This window comes from Tympanuchus pallidicinctus, unplaced genomic scaffold (assembly GCF_026119805.1).
Source record: "Tympanuchus pallidicinctus isolate F22 unplaced genomic scaffold, pur_lepc_1.0 scaffold16, whole genome shotgun sequence".
Taxonomy (NCBI): Eukaryota; Metazoa; Chordata; class Aves; order Galliformes; family Phasianidae; genus Tympanuchus; species Tympanuchus pallidicinctus.
Window position 1 is genome coordinate 3,333,172 of NW_026294679.1, and position 19,281 is coordinate 3,352,452.

General features: G+C 49.8%; 1 protein-coding gene across 3 annotated transcripts in view; it reads left to right on the plus strand.

Moving 5' to 3' along the window:
* Window positions 1-19,281, plus strand: part of FAM53B (family with sequence similarity 53 member B) — a 38,902-nt gene that overhangs the window by 11,674 nt on the left and 7,947 nt on the right. For 2 of the 3 annotated variants that reach the window (XM_052676861.1, XM_052676862.1), the window contains 3 exons: window positions 254-458; window positions 2,972-3,023; window positions 10,254-10,981. In XM_052676861.1, coding sequence (XP_052532821.1) covers window positions 390-458; window positions 2,972-3,023; window positions 10,254-10,981 — 849 coding nt within the window. In that variant the 5' untranslated portion in view covers window positions 254-389. Of the gene's footprint in view, window positions 1-253; window positions 459-2,971; window positions 3,024-3,975; window positions 4,050-10,253; window positions 10,982-19,281 lie in introns of those variants that run through there. The other variant, XM_052676863.1, reaches the window with a different exon arrangement.

Genomic DNA, 19,281 nt, shown 5'->3' on the forward strand with positions numbered 1-19,281 from the left:
CTGCAACACTGCTGTTCCTCCAGCACGCCTCGTGCACACTGTGTGCTCCCACCAGCTCCTGCTAGTGCTGCTGCACGAAATGCCTCTGAGCTAATCGGGTGCCCAGGAACGCCAGCAATGCTTAAGAGCCTAAAATAAATACTCCTTGCCTAGCTCCTAGGGCAACCCTTTCCCCGTGCTGCCCGTTGCACTCCAGCCAGGGATTGCTCCTCAAACCTCACCTGACTCCTCATCCTCTTCCTTGTGCCCGCAGGGAGCCGCCGGCCGCAGCCCCCGCTGCTCTCAGCCCTCCTGGGGGAAAATGCACTGAGATGGGAGCTTGGCCAGAGCATGGCTGACAGCGACCTTTGCCTGGACTCCGATGGACTCCAACGCAGGACTGCATTACCATGGTGATGATCTTAACCAAAACTCGGGAAAACAAAGGTGCTGACTCTGTAACATGCAGGACTGAGCTGGTAAGCATCGCGGCGGTGCTCTTCACAACTCTGCTGCTGTTGCCATCGCTTTGCTGTGGCTTTAGGATGCTTTTTCACACTGCAGGGTTGGATCTTGAGGTGGTTTTCTCTCTAGTGCTGCACTGGTTTCTGCTGGGCTCGTTAATATCCAAAATGCGGGCAATGAGTAAATGATTGGAGTGCTGTGGCTGTTGCATATGTGCATTTCTGTGAGCACGCAATAGAATAAACTGTGAATAAGACAGGTTAGGAGTTGCTTTGCCCAGAGTGAACAGATGCTCATGATTATTAGGAGGATGAGCAAGTGGGGAGCAGGATTAAGTGGGAGATGGAGAGGACTGTTACCTAACAGTCCTGCTGGCAGCACAGAGGGATGCAAACCCAAATGCACCCAATGAGCAGGTAAGAGAAAAATTAGGGCAACAAATGATGCTGAAAGAGGCAGAATTATGGTGGGGTGAAGGGTGACACAGAGCTGTCTGGTAACAACCGGGGGGGATGTTGGGGTTTTCACCCCTGTTCTGCAGGATGAATGGTCACAGTCTGGAAAGGAAGGAGGCAGAAAACTGTGCGATGCAGGGCGACACAGATAAGGATGCTCAGGAAGCATCTGGCAGGATCAGCCATACATGGGCATTTGGAGCATAAAAGTGATGGTAATGCCCAAGTTCTCTGAGGATGGAGCACTCTGTGAGCTGGTTTCCTGGGCTGGTAGTGCAGGCTGCTGAGCACCCCAGGGTGTGGGTGGAGGGGTTCAGCTGCAGGAAGGAGAAGAGCAGGAGCTCTCATGTTGTGCGGGATGGGCTGCATAGCCACGCCACCAAACTTTGCCCTCCCTTGTTTGCTGAGTGCCTGCCATGGTGCTAGTGCTGTGTCAACAGGGAGTAACTGTTCTGGTTATACAGTTTGCATTGCCAGGTTGTCCGGGCAGTTAAATTGAGGCAGATGTTCAGAAGAAGTCTGATCCAGCAAAGAGAGCAGCAGTTTTTATGTTGGCAGAGAGGGCAGAGAGTAAAACTCAAAGGCAATAAACGTCTGAGCAGCAGGCACCATCACCTGCTGGAGGGTGGTGGGCTTGCTGGCTGGTTTGTATCCCAGCATGGTTAGGCTGAGCATTGTAAAATAGCAGTTGCACTCAATATGGGATGTGTGTTATTTGGAGATGTTCCTCTTCCTTCCTCGTTTGCAGGCATTCACTTTGGTCTCTGAACAAAGCCTGCTTTGTGGTAGGAACAGTGATAGGAGGATGGTTAGACTGGATGATCTTTTTGATCCTTTCCAACCTTGTGATTCTATGATTCTATGCTGCTCTGGGGGCTGGCATGCAGATGTGTGCTGCTGTTCCTAGGGTTGTCCCATGTCTGTGTTTGTTCCACTTTGGCCACTCTTCAGAGACAGCTGCATGCCATCCTTGTCTCCTGATTCATTTTGCCTTCATCTTAGTAAGATGGGGCCTGGCAGAAAGAGATCTCTTCATTTCACCTAAAAAGGTGGTCCAAAAAATGTAACCTACCGTTATTTCCCATCTCCTCATCTGCACAAATCCCTGCTTTCTGCCTCTGCATCCCTCTACGCTCAGTATTGGCAGCACACAAAGTGATTTCATCGGTTTGTCGGCAGTTGGTACAATCTTGTTTTCATTATTATTATTTGCAATGTATTAAAGAGGAATCAGGAGAGAAGGTGCAAATGCAGTGGCCTAACGGTGGATAAAACACAACTATGGTGGTGCAGATGGATGTGGAGCTCAGATGAAGTAAGGCCTCGTTCAGATGGGGTGGAATTGCCAGGACAGACACTTCAGAAGCAGAATGTGGATGTTTTGTGGGATAACAAAAGGACGATCAGTATGAAAGTGTGTTTTTGCAGACATAGCTGAAATGGCATGTGGCTCCAGATGACATATTGATTTATTGTATATAAAACTGTCCATGCCCATTTTTAGAAGTCTGATGATTTGTCGCACACAGTCAAGAGGAAAATTCCTGGGGAAAAAAAAAAAAAAAAAGAGCATAAAAAGCCAACTGGGCTTATTTAGTGCCCATATAATGGTATTTTCCCCTATTTTTAGTGCATGTTGGCACCATCCAAGTGCAGAATCCTCAGAAAAAGTGCTGGGGTGCCTTAGAAACACACTGTATGTTTAGGCAAAACACAAAGCAGCCCTGTGTCTAGATGGGAGGCCTGCATGAGCGTGGAAGGGCTTCAGCCTCTGCTGATTCACTACTGCCCAGCTCCCAGTTTGTGTTCTGCAGAGCTTCGGGTCCTGCCAGCAGGGACAGCTGCAGGACTGATCATTTGCAAGTTCAGGCTGTGACAGCAACTCTCCACATCGTGCAGTTAACCTCAGTTTGTCTGAGGGAGGATGGAAGGTGGATGATGTGCAGGCTGGGAGATGAGGCCGCACGCTTGGGGTCTGGCTGTGGATGCCCGAGCCGAGGATGCGGGCTGGGTGTTTTCTGACACATAGATTGAGCCTGCTGGAAGTGAATAGTTTCTCTGGTTGTTTTCAGCACACTCCAAAGATGAGTCAAGGACCTACCCTCTTCTCTTGTGGCATTATGGGTAAGTAGCAAAAACTTCTGCCCGTATTTCTTTCATCTGCGCTCCTGGGTCCTTGGCAATGCGTGGGAAGACGTCCTCATCTTCTGCACCTCTCCTAAAAATGCTGCCCTGCAAAGCCTGGGATGCAGCCCACCCATGCCCTGTGCCTCGGGGTTCAGTATTGCCCATCCCACTGCCCCCAGTATGGGAAGCCCCTGCCCAGGGGTGGTTTGCTGCCCCGCAGTGCTGAGCGCATTGCTTGTCTCCTTCCCCACTGCTTTGTGTGCATCTTTGAAGTTATTCATGCAGTTGGGATCATAAGCATTTTGGCTCTTAAACTGTGTGTCTCGTGTGTTCGAGCATCCATCCCTCAACTACAGCTCTTGACTGTTTGCATGATAAGTTTTTCTGGTTGTTTTCAGTACACTCCAAAGTGTGCTGAAATGATAAATATCAGTATTATAACTAAAAATATTCTTCCTTTTGGCACAGTGTGTATGGACAGACCTCAGGCAACAACAAAAGTATCTTTTTTGCCTTTCACAATAACATAAGCTGTTATATATGATGTTTAACACCGTTTTTTGGCGTAGCTTGCTACCAACTATCTTGCTGAGTGGCTACTGAAATTGATGGGGTTTTGGTGCATCAGCCCAGGATCTTGAAAAACAGTAATGCAGGAGGATGTGTCACTATACAGTGCTCTTTGGGTTTTGAAATGGGGAGCCAGACCCTAGGCGAAGTCTCAAATGCCAATTAAAATTGTAGGTCAAATTTGAGCCAAGCTACTTGGTATGAAAGCCAATGCTTTGCAGACAAAGCAACTGCCCCTTTTCTTCGTGGACACAACTCTCATTAGCGTTAATGGGAGCTGAGCACATGCATTGAGAGGAGATATTTCCCAAGCTCTCCAACTTGAGTTGTTTGGAGGAGGGGGGAAAAGATGGAAAATGTTTTGATATTTTTTTTTCAGATGAAAGTCACAAGCTTCAAAGTCAAGAATGGGCAGAAACAGTCCGTCCCCTTTCTCCTGTCTGTCAAAAACGAGTAAGGAACAAAGAAATCCAATCAGATGGTTTTGTTTTGTGCCGTGGCACTGGCAGGCTCTTCCACAAATATGAAGAGTCTAAGCCTAATTGAAAATCAGCTTGGTGTTAATAGCTTTTACAAAGCCGTTTGCGTCTTCCTAGCGCTGCGCTGCTCTTCCTTGGCTGCCAAATTATCCTGTTTCCAAGGGAACCTAATCTCACCTCCTTGACCGACAGCTTACCATGTAATTGTCTTTGTCATGCCCAGTCAAGAGGAGTGAGTCTCTGGGGTGCGAGAGAGCCCTGTTTGGTTTGTGCTTAATTTTAGGCATCTTTCCCAAACGCTCTTCTTGGTGTCTTCAAACTTGGGCCACGACCACAAACCAACTCCGTGCTGACACTTGCTGATGCATTTTGAAAGAGTTGCAGGGTTATGATGGCGCTGAATGCGCAGTGGGGGAATATTTCAGGCTGAGAGCAAAAGCGTGGAAATGAATGAGTCTGGGAAGGTTGGAGTGGTCCCCAGCCAGCATCAGCATGGTCACGTAGCATATCCTGAGCAGAGCAAGGCCCGGGCACTGGGGGTTCTCACCACATCTCACCACATGTGGTGAGATATCCAGGGATGCATATCTATGAGAGGGGTAGGAAGAAGCTGGCCAAGGCCCCAGCTGTGCACCCCATAACCAAGAAGCCCAGCTAGCCTGGGCTGGCACATGCTTGTGTGCAGCGTAAGGTTGGTTTGAGTGTCACTTGCTGCCTGTCTAATGTGACTGCAGAGCACTGGGGCTGGCAATAGCAGAGGGGATGCCAGGTACGGGGGTTGCCCTCATTGCCCAAGCATGTATTTGTGTCCTCGGGCCAAACATGAAGAAAGCAAAACATGAACATGGCAAATGCCTCAGTATGGCACGCCAGCAGCAGCACAAGGCACTCTGCTGATACCCGTGCAGGCAAAATGTCCTGAGAACCACTTTGAATGGGAAGGGAGTACACTGATGCCCACACCTTTTACATGTAAGCCTCTCATAAGGTACTGAAGTCTGAGAAGATCCGAAAATCAATTATAACTTTTAAAAAACTGAGTATATTAGTAAGCTTTATTAAAGACTTGGTGCATCAGATCCAATATTTGCAATATTTGCTCCACTTCTCAAGGTGAGCTAAATATTTAGATTTATGTGTGGGATGATAGCAGTATTACTAAGACCGTTGAATTCTTAGTTTTAGGCATTTCATCTTGATTCTTTTTCCCAGCAAAAGGCTATTTAGAGAAACAAAACCGATTTCCTCTTTCCCTTCTCCTTGATGTGCCCTTAAAACACCTGGGAGTAAAGGAATTGTGCTGTTACCAGATGGAGATCTGTTTCCTTTTCTTGCCATGCATTCTCCACTATGCACCCCTGTGAAGGTATCAGTGGCTGTGCTAGAGAAGGCAGCCAGCATTTTAGGAAGTTTGGGTATTATTTTTGGCTTGCTGCATTGAGAATTTTCTGTCTGTGGGTGGATGGTCGTGGAAGATTTACACTATTTTAACAATGCCCTGGTGATATTGCCTGATTCCTCTCTAAGCAGGTATGTAAGAAGCACTTGGCATCTCAATCAGTAGCAGCAAGCAGTACTCTTTTGCACCCCTCTGCAAGAAGCTTAGTGGATTTGTAACAATAGCCACAGCCTCACATCCTCTGAGAGCAAGAAGTAATTTTTGACCTGACATCCCAACTGTTTAGTGAGCCAGGTGACTGCTGGTGAGAGATAGGTGATGAGGGATGTTTTATTTTTACTGAAACTGTGTGGATTTTCCCCTTGTCATATGGCTATTGACACCAAGCACACGGTATTGACACCTGGGCACATTCTCAGGCAGTAAGTATGGGCCTGTTGTTTGCATTTCCCATTGAAGCACAGCTCCACACATCTTTTTTTAATCTTAGTTGTGCCATGGGAAAGCAGGAGGGCTGTCAGGCTCCGTGGGGCTGCCATCAGCTAATTGCAGCCATTGAATTTGTTCCACGTTTAGGAATCATCTCTTGAACGTAAACAGGGGGCAGTGGAAAATACAAACTGCCTTTCCATGCTGCACAGAGGGTGGGAGACCAACGTTCGACGCAAAGAACATGTGAAAAAGGGAACTGGATGCACACCCAAAGGAAGAGAAATGTTTGGGTTGGGATCCAAATGGAGTTTATCTGCCAAAAAGGAGGGGGAAAAAAAATTGATTGAAGCCCGTAATCACTTTACAAGTTTGCTGCAATAAATTATGTATGAATGTAAATTATTTCACAGGAAAAGAACGGAGAGGAAACTCGAGCAGAAGGATCATGCATTATGTATAGAAAGCAGCCGTAAAAATATTGCAGCAGCACATTTGTGTCGTGGTAGTTAACGTTGTGTCGGCGTTTTGATTTGATGCCTTTCTCTGTGGTGAGGAGCCCGGGTGGTCAGGTTTTGGTGCCCAGATCTCGCTGTAAGGGCTGTGGCGGTTGCTTCAGGGCTTACTGAAGCTAAAGCATAGAGCAAGGGCATTGTCCAAACACCTCTTGAGCACTCACACACTTGGAATCGACAGAGAACAGCCAGCTCTCCTCTCAGCCTCCTCTTCTGCACACTGGACAACCGAAATGCCTTCAGCTTCTCACAGAAGTGCCCTCCAGGTGTTTCGTGCCCTTCTGGAGCTCATGGACAAGGGAGCTGGCAAGTTCTTGTGTGGCCAGTGCAAAATGTGGAGCTCAACGCATGGAAATGTGCCTACGGTGACCTGGATGCCTTCATCTGATGAGAGCTGCTTGTGCAGAGATCTTAGGGATGCTTTGAGGATGGTACCGGTCCCCATGGGTGTGGAACAAAGCTTCTGAGAGCCTCGTGACCTGGACCTGTGTGCTTGTTTGATGTGATAGAGGTTACCCAGGGAAAAAGATGGATGTTCGAGGCTGTGTGCCAGACATGTATGCTTGTGAGAGGAAACACCAGGATTTTGCCCCAGAGGAAGTTCAGAAGTAGATGGCAGTGTTTTAAACCTGATGCCTGATAAATTCATCCTTGTTTCATCGATGGGCATGTTCAGCAAGGGCCTGGAAGCATTTAGTTCTGCAGTTTCAAGTTAAAATCCATAAGTAAGAGGCCCAGGCTGTTTTGTCTGAGGACACTGACCACCAAGAAGGACCCATTTAAGCAGGGAAGTGCCCCCACATGCTCTATCTACATCATGCCTTGGTTGTGAATGCCTTCCCATCATTTTCTGATGGGCAAAGAGTGCTCTCCAGCAAAGCCGTTTATTTCTGAACTGAGGAGTTCTCATGATGGATTTTGCCCTGGAACAAATTGCTGCCTCTGGGTAAACCAAGCTGAGGTTTGTAATTTAAGAAACTTAATACATGCGTAACCGCAGCAGTATTAATGATTCCACTGCAATTATTGTTATCAGTGCTCTCAGGATGTGAATCTTAGTCTTAAAAAGTTGAGCAAAAAAACAGACTTTTTTTTCTCATAAGTGGCTCCCAAGTCTTTTAATTACACCCTCAATGCTTAGATGATCCCTGTTTTCAATTTGTTACTCTGTTAGAGTCACTTTGCTTCGGAAAAAGACCACATTCTAGGTTATTGTGGGGCTTTGCATGGGTGGTTTGTCCTGGGGGGCGACAGGGGAACGGAGCACCCCATGCATGAGCATCTCCTGGATGGCAGCTGCCCTGCCGGAGCCCCAGTTTCCTTCAGCACAAGCTGAGCACAAAGGAGGAAAGCAAACAATAACCCAAAGTTGTCGCTCGGGATAACAGTATGCTTGCAATTTTCTTTGTGATTTGTTTTTTGGTGTTTTTTTTTTGAAGTTTTACAGCTGTTTGTGCAGAAGTAATGTCGAAAGAGGAAGGTATCCTGTATCCTCTTGAACAAGCTTACCAAGGCCCTTTTGTAAAACGTGACGTCTGGGCATGGGGGTCGTGGCAGCTTGCCATAAAAAATTAGCTTCTATTTCTGTTTCTTTTGTCTGGTGACCTGACCCGAGAAATCTCTTTGCTGGCAGCATAATAAGGGGGGAAAATAATAAAGATCTAAACATAGATGTAATTGTTTAGCACGGATTTCTCACTTCTCATCGTGCTTTTTGAAATGAGGACAGCAGCGGTTAAGGCACGGCGCGGTGCAGCGCAGGCTGCTGGGGGACGGTGGTGTCCAGGCAGCTGCTGGCAGGGGGAAATGGGGAAAGGAGCCAAAAGGGGTTTATGGGGTATCAGCTTGCAGGGCCCCAGGTCTGACCTCCCAACTGGAAGCAGGCCCTGGTAGGAAGCGGTCTGTGCTGTGGCATCTTTCCTGCCATCAGGCTGTACCTGCAGCTGCAGGCTGGGCACGGCTTTGAGTTGATTGATCTAAATGGAAAAAAAAAAAACCAACAACCCAAAAAAACGCAAAAACAACCCTAAAAAATACTGTACCATTTAGATATGATCACACGAAACTTTGCAGCGACGGTTAGCTAGCACGGTTTGCCTCCCGACAACAATAACAGTTACCAGAGAAGGTCTGTTGGGTGATGACTTTTTTCCATTGCAGCAGCCAGTGGTGCAGCCCTACCATGGTTTTCCTGTTGAGCATCAGCGGCGTGTTTGTACAGAGCCCTGCTGGCCCCAGCAGCCTGCGACAAGGAGCCCGGCCCTGATGGTCCTCCTTTCTTCTTTTATAGTCAGGGAACCATGTGTGTGAATGAGATCATCGTGCTTAATCCTCTTTTCACGTGGTCATCGCTGGGATCTCTGCATGCAGCTGCAGCCTGCTTTGCAGTTTCCCCGTGTCCCCGTGGATATTAGGAAAAATTTCTCAGAAAGAGTGGTTATGCATTGCCACAGGCTGTCCAAGGAGGAGTGGGGTCACTGCCCATGGAGATGTTTCAGCCGTGGGGATGTGGCACTGAAGGATGTGGTCATTGGGCACCATGGGGGTAGGATGGGGTTGGGCTTAGGGATCCTAAAGGTCTTTTCCAACCATCATGATTCTCTGGTTCTATGAAGTGGCTTTTGACCCATTGCTGTACACATGTTGAATGCAGTTAGAACCCGTTGACTTCGGAGCCACAAGTTTCTCAGAGCTTTGCACAGATCCCCAAAGCCCATCTCATAAAATGAATGCCTTCAAGCCATCCCCTGAAACCTGCAGGTTTGAATGATCAGTGCAAAATGTGCAAAACTGGTGGGCACAGCAGCACGGGTGACTCGGGAGATTAGCATCTGGGCCAAAGCAGCAGGAAACCCCAGGTTGGGGGGAAGGATGGGAGGTGGGCATCTAACAAAGTATCAGCCAGCATAGAGATGGTTACGTGCTCTAATTTCGGTTAGACATGGTGTCTTTGGGTAGCTGTAGGATATCAGGGGGAAGTTCTTTATTATGAGAGTGCTGAGGTGCTGGCACAGGCTGCCCAGAGAGGCTGTGGATGATGCCCCTTCTCTGGAGTTGTTCAAGGCCAGGTTGGATGGGGCCCTGGGCAGCCTGGTCTGGTTTTAAATGTGGAGGTTGGTGGCCTTATCTGTGACAGGGAGGTTGGAGCTTCATGATCCTTGAGGTCCCTTCCAACCCAAGCCATTCTATGATTCTATGGCTGTGGGAGAGGTGCTCAGAGCCTTAATGGGGATTAAGTTTTATTGACTTCACTGGAGCAATGCTGTTTCAGCAGTCAGCAAGCAGGACAGCCCAGTGTGCATACGGCTTTGACATCCTGTAGGCTCTGATGTCCTCTCTGCATTTCTGTGCCCACAGTGGTGGCCACAACCTCTGCTGCGGGGAAGCCCCCAGGTCCATCTCAGCCCAGTGTTGCAGCAGCTTTGAGTTTGCAGCCCCAACTTTGGGTTTTTTGTGCACCTCTCAGGCAACCATTGCTTATGGAGTCTGAGGAAAGCATCCAAGGCATGATCTACCCCAGAGATATGACAACAAAGTGTCATTTCATAATGCTGGATGCCCCTTGGCCAGTGCAGTCTGGATATTCAAAGGCAAATTCCTATCATCTTCTAGCAGTTTTGCTCCTGCTGCAATTATCACTTTGTCTCTCTCTCCATCTATGCCACAGCAACCATTGTGCTGGCGGTTCGGAAAACCATATTCCGAGCGTTAATTAATTTGTACTGCAAAACGTCCCATATGCTACTCTTTGTTTATGCACGTGGAAAACGAATCGCAGAATTAATTAACGCTAATGCCTGTGGGTGTGTGTGTGTTCTTATCATTTCTGAACCAGAAAATGACAGATGGGGAGACCTCAGCAGGAAATGTCCACTGCAGATCGAGCAGCCGGGCACCAGCATCTGGGACTGCCTGGCCGACAAGGGTGAGGAGGGCGCGCTGTGGCCACGGGAAGCCACCAGCACCTGCTCAGTGACCAACCTCATCAAAGAGCTCAGCCTCAGCGATCCTCACAGCAACCCATCGGCGCCGCCCAGCAAGCGCCAGTGCCGCTCGCTGTCTTTCTCGGATGAAATGTCCAGCTGCAGGACATCGTGGAGACCTTTGGGCTCCAAGGTCTGGACTCCGGTTGAGAAGAGGCGGTGTTACAGCGGGGGGAGCGTCCAGCGCTACTCCAACGGCTCGGCCACCATGCAGAGGAGCTCCAGCTTCAGCCTGCCGTCCCGCTCGCATCCTCTGGCCTCGTCCTGCGACCACCGTCCGGGCTGCCTGCCGAGGAGATCGGGGGCTGGAGGTGACGCCTGGAGCCCCGAGGGCGGCCGGGTGGACATGCAGCGCTCCCTGTCCTGCTCTCACGACCGCTTCTCCTCCTCGGAGCCCGGCCCGCCCTCGGCCAGCAGCACGCCGGCCTCCACACCGCAGCTGGGCCGCCGTGCCGGTGGGCTGTGCCGCAGCCGCTCGCAGCCCTGTGTCCTCAACGACAAGAAGGTGGGCGTCAAGCGGCGCCGGCCCCAGGATGCACAGGAGCCGCGGCCCTCGCTGGACCTGGCCAAGATGACCCAGGTAAGGCTGGGAGCTGGGCACGGCCTCCCTCTTCCTGTGCCACGTGCGGTGGCGGGGATCCGGCTCACGCTGCGCCCCAGCAGCAGGCTCAGAGCTTTGTACCTATAGCAGCTGCACTTTTGTTCCAAGCAGTGGTTTGCTCCATCTGTGCAACATTGGTGTCCCGGTGTTGTTCGTAACACTGCATCAGGTGAGGCTTAGAAACATCCTGGTGTTTTCACTCCTCATCATATAAACGCGTTTGTTCCCCCCTCGGGGATGTGATACTTGATGGCATTTCATGCCTGGCAGCTCAACGGGTGTTCAAATGAGCTCATTTGTGTTGGAGGATGTGATTAGTTTTTCCTCCTCCAGAAGAGCTTAACAGATAAAAGGAGTCAGAGAATGACGTGTTGGGGTGATTGCGGAGGACAATGCATGGCACTGCAATCATCTTTTGATAAACCATGCCAGTAACATTTAATATGCTGAGCTTATTTCATTAGTTGATAAGCTGAACGGGCAGTGAAAACAACTGACACTTGTTACTGCCTTTTACTAGCTACAATTGGCATGACTGAAGGCCCTCTCATTTCCTTGCGTTGGTGGAAGCGTTTCTAAAACACACCCAGCACAGCACTGTGGTTGGCAGCAGGCTGGTTCTGAATGCTTTGTTCTATCCATCAAGTTCTCACTGTGGACGAGGAGATGGAATGCAGTTTAGCCATCTACTTTTTGTCGTGCCTCCCCCACTCTAGTTCTCTCCCAGTGAGCAGCCACTTGTTGCTTCACCTGTAGTGCAGGGCAGAATCTCCTACAGGCCTGGGTGGGAGTTTGTGCAGCGTTGAACATGTTTGAGGTATCTTGCCATTGGAGCTGCTCACCTTCAAGGGGAGCTGACAGCGCTTGTTAGCAGAGGGATGTTCACAAGACCTTTCAGGATTAGACCAAAGTGTTGAATGAGTTGTGCAGGCCAATGAGCTGATGGATTACTGCACGTGTGCCCCATCTGCATTTGCTGGAGTAGTTGGTGGTGAACAAAGGGAAGAGATAAAAGACGCTGTACTATTTTTATTCCCAGAGCTATTTAGAGAGCCCACACAGTGGTTGCCGTCACAGTGATGCTTGTGCTGCGGTGAGATGAGTGAGAAATGGTTTCGGCAGTGCAGAGGAGAACCAACTGCAGGTTCAGGTGTTGGTAGGAGGAATACAGACAAGAAGGGAGCAGAACTCATAGAACGTGCCAGTCCTGTTGCAGTTTCCCTGGGGATGAGTGCTTTGGGCTGTTGAAGTCAATGCAGAGCAGGCTGTGCTGAATAGTGTGGACCATCCTCTTCAGGTCACAGCCATGGTGGGCTTCAATCTCTCCTTAAAGCAACAAATGAATTTATTTTCATAGAATACACCACGTTGGCATGAACCCACAAGGACAATCATGTCCAACCCCCAGCTCCACACAGGGCCACCCAAACCCAATGTCTGAGAGTGGTGTCCCATCACTCCCTTTTCCCGATATCCAACCTGAACCTCTCCTGACAGTTGATAAATAACCTGAAACTGAACCTCCCCTGAAATCTTTGAAAATGCCTGTGATGCAATTATTATTTTTCCCAAAGGCTCTTGGTGATTTTCTGCTCTTTAGTTGCCAACATTTGCAAATGAACGGCTGGGAAAGGGAGAGTGGCAGGTGGAGAGGCACTCCCAAAAACATCCATCCTGCCCTCCTACTGGCAGACCAACCAAGGGCTCAGGGCATCATCTGCAGGTCTTGGTGGTGCCAGCCCTGCCCAGGTTTTAAAAGAAGTGCTAAGGCATCTAACAAATCCCAGCCTGTCAGCTAGGCTTGTGAGCCACTCCAGGGTATATGCCCAAATTAGGACCCACAAGAATCTAAGATGCACTCTTGGAGGATGGCAGACCTTGGTGCCTGCTGGCTGCAGTTCTAAGGCTGCATGAAAGATTTGGAGCCCACTGCAACCCTCTCCAGACCACGGGGAACAGGGCCACTGGCTCCCACAGGCTGTGGTTGCATTTGCTCATCCTGCAAGTGTGGCTGCAAAAGTGAAACAAAAAAAGAGAAATGGGGACTGCATGGACGGAGGGTTGTGGTTATGAAATAATGCAGATGCTAAAAGCAGCCATATGTCACCGTACTGAATGTGTTTGGTAATGGAATTGCCACAGAAAGGATGCTGATAGTGCCACAGCAGCTGTTTGGTAAGTGAGGGGCTGTGAGAGGAGCAGAGGGGGAGCAGCTGTTCCCTTCCTGCAGGAAAAACCAAGGGAAATGCCCCTATGTGGTCCCAACACGTAGACCAGTGGGAGCTGGGATGCTTGGAGTGAAGCTGAAGAGCAGACTGAGCTCTGAGCAGAGGATGTCAGGGGTGTCCCTGAGTGCTGAATGGTGTTCGTAGGCCTTTGCCCAAAGGTGTCACATGTGCGTGTCACATTTCCCTTGCACTGGATGTGCCTGAAGTTGCTGGACTCCAAATGCAGAGTTAACTCATCAAATTGTTCTGGGAGGCCTTAGGGCAGAGCGAGCTTCTCTGTTGGCTTAACCAAGGTGGATGTTTGTCAGCTGGGAAGCAAAGCAGTGGAAGTCTTGTGCAGGGAGACTCCGGCTGAGCCTGCGGAGCTTCCCTTTCCCTCTGGACACCAAGCCTGGGTGCACGTATAATTTGTGTAGCCTTGGCTTTGGACTCAAGCAAGGGCCCAAAGAATGACAAAAATCAGATCACTCACACGGCTCAGTGCAGCTCGGTTCCTTGAAAACCTCAACCATAAGGAGTAGCTGTATTTTCTCTGGCTCCTGTACTCTACCTCAAAACATCCTCCAAGCCTGAAAAGCACTGCCTGCATGACCTGCATTACCCGGCTGCCCTCCGGCACCAGAGCAGAGGAGTGCTGCTGCCAGGACGGCTCACGCTGCTCAAGCAGCGATGCCATCAAGGAAGGAAGCCCCTGTGCTGGTGGCACCTCCTCCCCACCCATCGGTGCCAGCTCTGTGGCCAGGCTGCTGCTGGCTGCCTCCCATGCGTTGCTAGCACAAACAAACAACGTGGCCATCACCACAGAGCCCAAGGAGCTGGCCCTGTGCCTGTCCTCATGGAGCAGGTCTGACCCATGCAGGGCTGGCTGCTGAGTTGGAGGAAGCGGGGCTGCAGCTCTGCATCGGTTGCAAAAGCAGACTTAGGAAAAAGCAGTTCTGGGGGGCTGTGCAAAGGATGGGGTTTTCCTCATTGCTTAGTTGGGGTATGGAAAGTTTTTCACCCGAAAGCTGTCTCCACGTGGGAGGACTGGCAGGGAGCAAGATGAGGCAGGTTATGGTGAGCATTCTTGCTTTTGGTGGGGCCGGATTTTGGGGTGTGAGGCACTGTGTTGGAGCCCTCCTCAAGAAGGGAATGTCACAAAAACCAACTGGTTCCTCTTGGGAGACACTGTGGTCAGTGTGCTTGAGAAAGCCACGCAGATTTGGGTGTTGGGATCAGTGTTCCCTTAGGCAGCTTTTAATGACTGTCAGGCAATGAAAGCAGTTGGGTGATTTGAGATGAAGAGCAGAAAAAATGGTCCACATTGCTGCACGTTTTCTCTTCTCTGGCCTTAGGGGAGGTAGAAATGGCTTATAGGCATTCATTTCACACCTGGGGAAACTGAGTCCCACCAGCAGAATCAGGGACCGAGCCCGGCTCCCAGACCAGCATCTGGCTCTGGCAGCACATCAGTTAATTCTTTGCTCATGCTGGTAACCACATGTGTTTACAGGCCATAAACCCGGCACCATAATCAAAATAAGAATAATTTGACCTGAAATAAATGCTTTCTTCATACCAAGAGGGATACCTGGGCCAGGCAGGAGGCTTTGAGGCAGGAGGGTTTGAGGCAGGAGGGGAGTGAGCTGCTCCTGGAAGCAATTACGTGGCCACATAGCTGGGCTAGTTAAGAAAGGGATCTAAATGTTAAAGTTCTTCTGGGAGGGAAAATGCTTGGAAAAAAACATTGCCTTTAATTCCTCAAAGCCCTCATTGCCTGTTTTTGTCTATTTTTTCTGCATTTTCCTTAGAGAGGTGGACTCACGCTGCTCATGTACTGGTACAGCACCAAATCAGAAAGGCATCAGCGTTGGGCAGATACCAGACCATGAAAATCACTGTCCTTGAAATACCCTTTTTGATACAAAATGGTCAGAATCATATTTTTCCATGGGCGGCGTGGTTTCTCCAGCACCTTTTCTCAAAGCCTTGGGTGGGTGCAATAGAAGATGCAGGAGAGGGGTGACGTTGCAGGGTCTTGTGGGCTGGCGGATGGGCAGGATTTGGGGCAGCACTGCAGAGCTTCACTGCAGCGCAGACGTTGATTCATGCTGTGCCATTTGACTCATCCACAGAGCGCCGAGCCAGGGGCCGGCCCTGGTGTTGCCGTATGTGCTGAGCAGATTGCTTTCCTTCACACAGGCTCTGGAGAGCGGCAAGGGAGACGAAACACGTCTGTCGCAGCGATCGCGGCGGCCCTGGATCAGAATCTGAAATCATCCTCAGTCATGGCAGAATGGGTCCTTGCTGTCTCTTGCCCGTTCTGCTTCCTGCTTTGTAAGATGTTGATACGGCTGTTGGTACGAGATGTGAATCTGTGTTAGCACGTTTCCAAACGCAGCTATCCTTTATAAAGCTGTTGGTGGTTGGTTTTTTTTTTTTCCAAGTGGCACGTGTATATATGTATTTGTTTAGCTCTCCCTGCAGCATGCAGCCCTGGCCTGAAGGCAGGGATGGCCACGTGTCCAGGGCAACATGCATGGGAAGATGGACATCTTCCTGGTACGTGCCTTGACACCTCTGTGACAACAGCAGTCAGATGCAGTAACAGAGAGCTGTTCCTGGAGGGGGCACAGGGGAAACCTTATTGCTCTCTACAACTCCCTGAAAGGAGGTTGGGGTGAGGAGGGCGTTGGAAGGACCTTGTTCCCGAAGCTGCTTGCCCTGGAGGGGTGCTGGTGTGTTTGTGCCACGTACAATGGGGCTATTCACAGCGCTTGCTGGCTCTACAGACACATGCTGCCATTCATGGGGTGACTTCACCCTTCTCCAAGGACCACGTGCTTTCGTAGGATGGAGACGTTGGCACCCGTACTCACGAGAGGGTCCTCTTGAAATGTGGTCATGTGGTTCTTAGCAGTTTTCAGTATTAAAATCAGCTTCAGCTGGAAGTTCATGTTGGTGATAGGTGGGAGTCAGGCTGTCCCGTTTCCTCTCCAAATCAAAGAGTAAGAGCATGTATCCATGAGGGTCAATAGATGAAGGAGCTCACGGGCTCCCAAAGATGAAGTTAACGGCTTAGAAATATTTTATGCTGGTCTTTATATTGAACGGGGAAAAGTTTTTAAACTGTAGGATAGGGGAAACTGCTCCGTCCTCCCCTCTCCGGCCACCCGCCTCTTTCCTGGAGTGGTAAAACTCTCAGTATTACCATGTAAGGCTTTCTGTTTGAGTTGTGGCAGCTTTTTTTTTGGATGGGATGGGCAGCACCTCAGGCCTTCTCAGCACCTACTCTGAGGAGTAGCAAATATTGCCCGAAGGTAGGATGAAGGGTGAAAAACTGGAGGTTTGGGATTCCAGTCGTGTCCCAGGAAATAGTTTGATGTTGATGTAACTTCTTGAGAGAAGTTCCAGCTTCCAAGTCCCAGTGTTTTTTAAGTAAACATGAACGAGAGACTGGAAAGGTCAGTTTGTGGCTTGGTGGAAAAATGCATTGGAACTGAGCTTCGGTTTGGGATCAAATGCAAGTGAGGTGGCTTGGAGGGGCAGAGACTTTGGAGGCCAGCTGGGTTTGGCTTTGGTCAGACTGTTGTGCATGCAGCATGGATGTTTTTGAAGTTACAGTGTTGGACTGGACCCCATATGCATCAGTGCTATCCCTGTCTCCTCTGTGAATGCCCTTATAGTTTCATGCCATAAAAACATGGAGATGTGGCACTGAGGGATGTGGTTGGTGGGCATGGTGAGGGAGGGTTGGGGATATCAGAGGTCTTTTCCGACCTTAACCATTCTGTGACATTCCTAACATAAGAACTAATGGTAGTGACCATTTCAGGCAGTACGCTGGTCTGCTCAGAAGATGCCTATAGGAGGTGGTTTGTTGTGACAGGCTCTATTTTAGGGGCACAGCAGAGGTTTCAGTAATAGTAATGTGTAATTCCATATGCTGTTTTGATTTTACAGTAGAAATAATCCCATCTGCTTCAATTACGAATTTGTGACTCACCAGACAGAACTGGTGGATAGGAAATCCTGCCATGGGAGCGGGCAGTACTTGGGGACATAGGTGTCCCTGCCATCACATTGGGGTTGTAGCACAGGGATCTGAGAGCACGGCCTGGCTCTTTGTGCAGCACTCTGAGCTGAGCAGGGCTCCTGGGTCCCGGCAGTGCAGGGGCTGTGCCCACTGCTTTATGCAGCCCAGCTCTGTCCCCACTGCCAGCTCTGTCCCTGCAGGGCCAGGCATTGCACCCATTTGCTCTCACATGAGAGGATGGGGCTGGAAACACAAACAGAGCTTTGCAGTGTCTGTCTGGAGCAGACACAAAATCCAATTGTGTCCCAAATGCCCACATCTGATGCATCACATGCCTGGTTTAACCCCTGCTATCCAGGCTTGTGCTGTGCTTGGTCCTAACAAACAGCTTTCATGCAACACAGTGCCCGATCCCCAGCCCACCCTGGGCCTCTTGAATCTTTCTAGAGACCTCCACGTTCGTGATAGGAACCTCACAGCACCCACAGAGGCTGGTGCTGACCTCAGGTTCCTTCACTTTGCTGAGCCCAACCTGGTGTGTAATCCTGTAGCTCTATAATGTAATGGAAAGTATAGCGATAATAGCAGGTGGTAAAGTCTTTGGCTACAGCAAATGAAGACAAGCCCAAATATAGCAGTTGTGGACACAGAAACAAAGGGGGGAAAAAAAGCTACTTACTACCTTTGTAAGGCCTCAGGCAGGCAGGGATCTTATGCAAGAGATACTCTCCTTTCCACTGCCAACCCTTAAATGAGATCTGGGAAAGGGTGGATCCTGGCTCCAGCCCTTCTGGTCACTCAGCTGTATTGCATGCACCTGAGCTGACCTGGGTTGGCCCTGCCTTCCCACCAGGTGCTCCATCACTGCTTTAGGTTGTGACTTTGCATTTCCACAACAGGCTCTGAGCTCCTGTTTGCTGAAGTCTTTGCAGCAGAGAGAGGATTGCAGAAAAAAAACAACCACTCTGGCAATGGAATCTGCAAAGGTGCACAAGCCAAGGAAGGTCCCACAGCTGGAGAGGTCATCATCTCCATGCTTATTTGATGTTGTGTCTGCTCCTTGCTGCCTTGGTACAAGGGCCAGGGCACTGCCTGATGCTCTGACAAGCTCAGTGCTGGTGGCCAAAAGCAGTTGCTTGTGCTGTTTGGAAAGAAAAAAAACAAAAAAACCCGGCTTGCCCATCCTTTCCTCATTTCTGATGAATGATGTGGTGATGGGATTTGCAAACAGCAGCCAGGTTCCTCTCCCGTGTCCCTCTGAGAAGCTTCATTCATCACATCTCATAGCAGGGGCTGCTGACAGTGCTCAGGGAGGAGGTGGGGCTGGTAGAGCAGGGCAGCACGTGGCAGGGCATGAAAGAGGAGCTGGAGCTGTGGCCAAGCCCAGCACAGCTGTCACAACGGCTCCTCCAGGCATGAGGAAGCGTGGCGGTGGCCTCTTGGGCAACGGGTGTTATTGTAAAAAATATTTATTCACTGCAGAGTTTTAGAAGTGATGGTCAGAACAGTTCTGAGGGAATTTCTTTCCTGCAAAACTCTCCAGAAGCACTGCAGGAAAGAGAGCTGAGTAAAACAGGAGAGCAGCTCGCTTTTCTTTTCAAAGGAAAGATGCTCAGAACTCACCTGAAATAGGGACTGTGTCCACAAAGCAGTGCCTGCTTCATCTGCAGGGCCTCCCATCGTGGTGCTGAGACAGCTGGCACTGACAGTAAGTTACCACCTGCTACCGGTGTGCAGCACATTGCGTGGTGTCAAACCCCTGTGCAGCCAGGTGTCATTGTAGGACCTGTCCCAGTGAGGGCATCCCTGGGTCCCACTGGGCAGGGAATGGGCCGTGCTTTGTGATGGTCTCGATGGCTCTGGCTCAGGGCCATGTTGGGAACAGGAATGAGCCCATCACCCTCCTCTTCAGTTTTGCTCCACTGCGCTGATTTTTTGGCAGACGCTGCCTCTACAGTACGTGACTGTGCAAAATATAGTATTGGACATAGCCATGTTGACTCACTTGGAAAATGTTCTGCTTTCTCAAACCATTT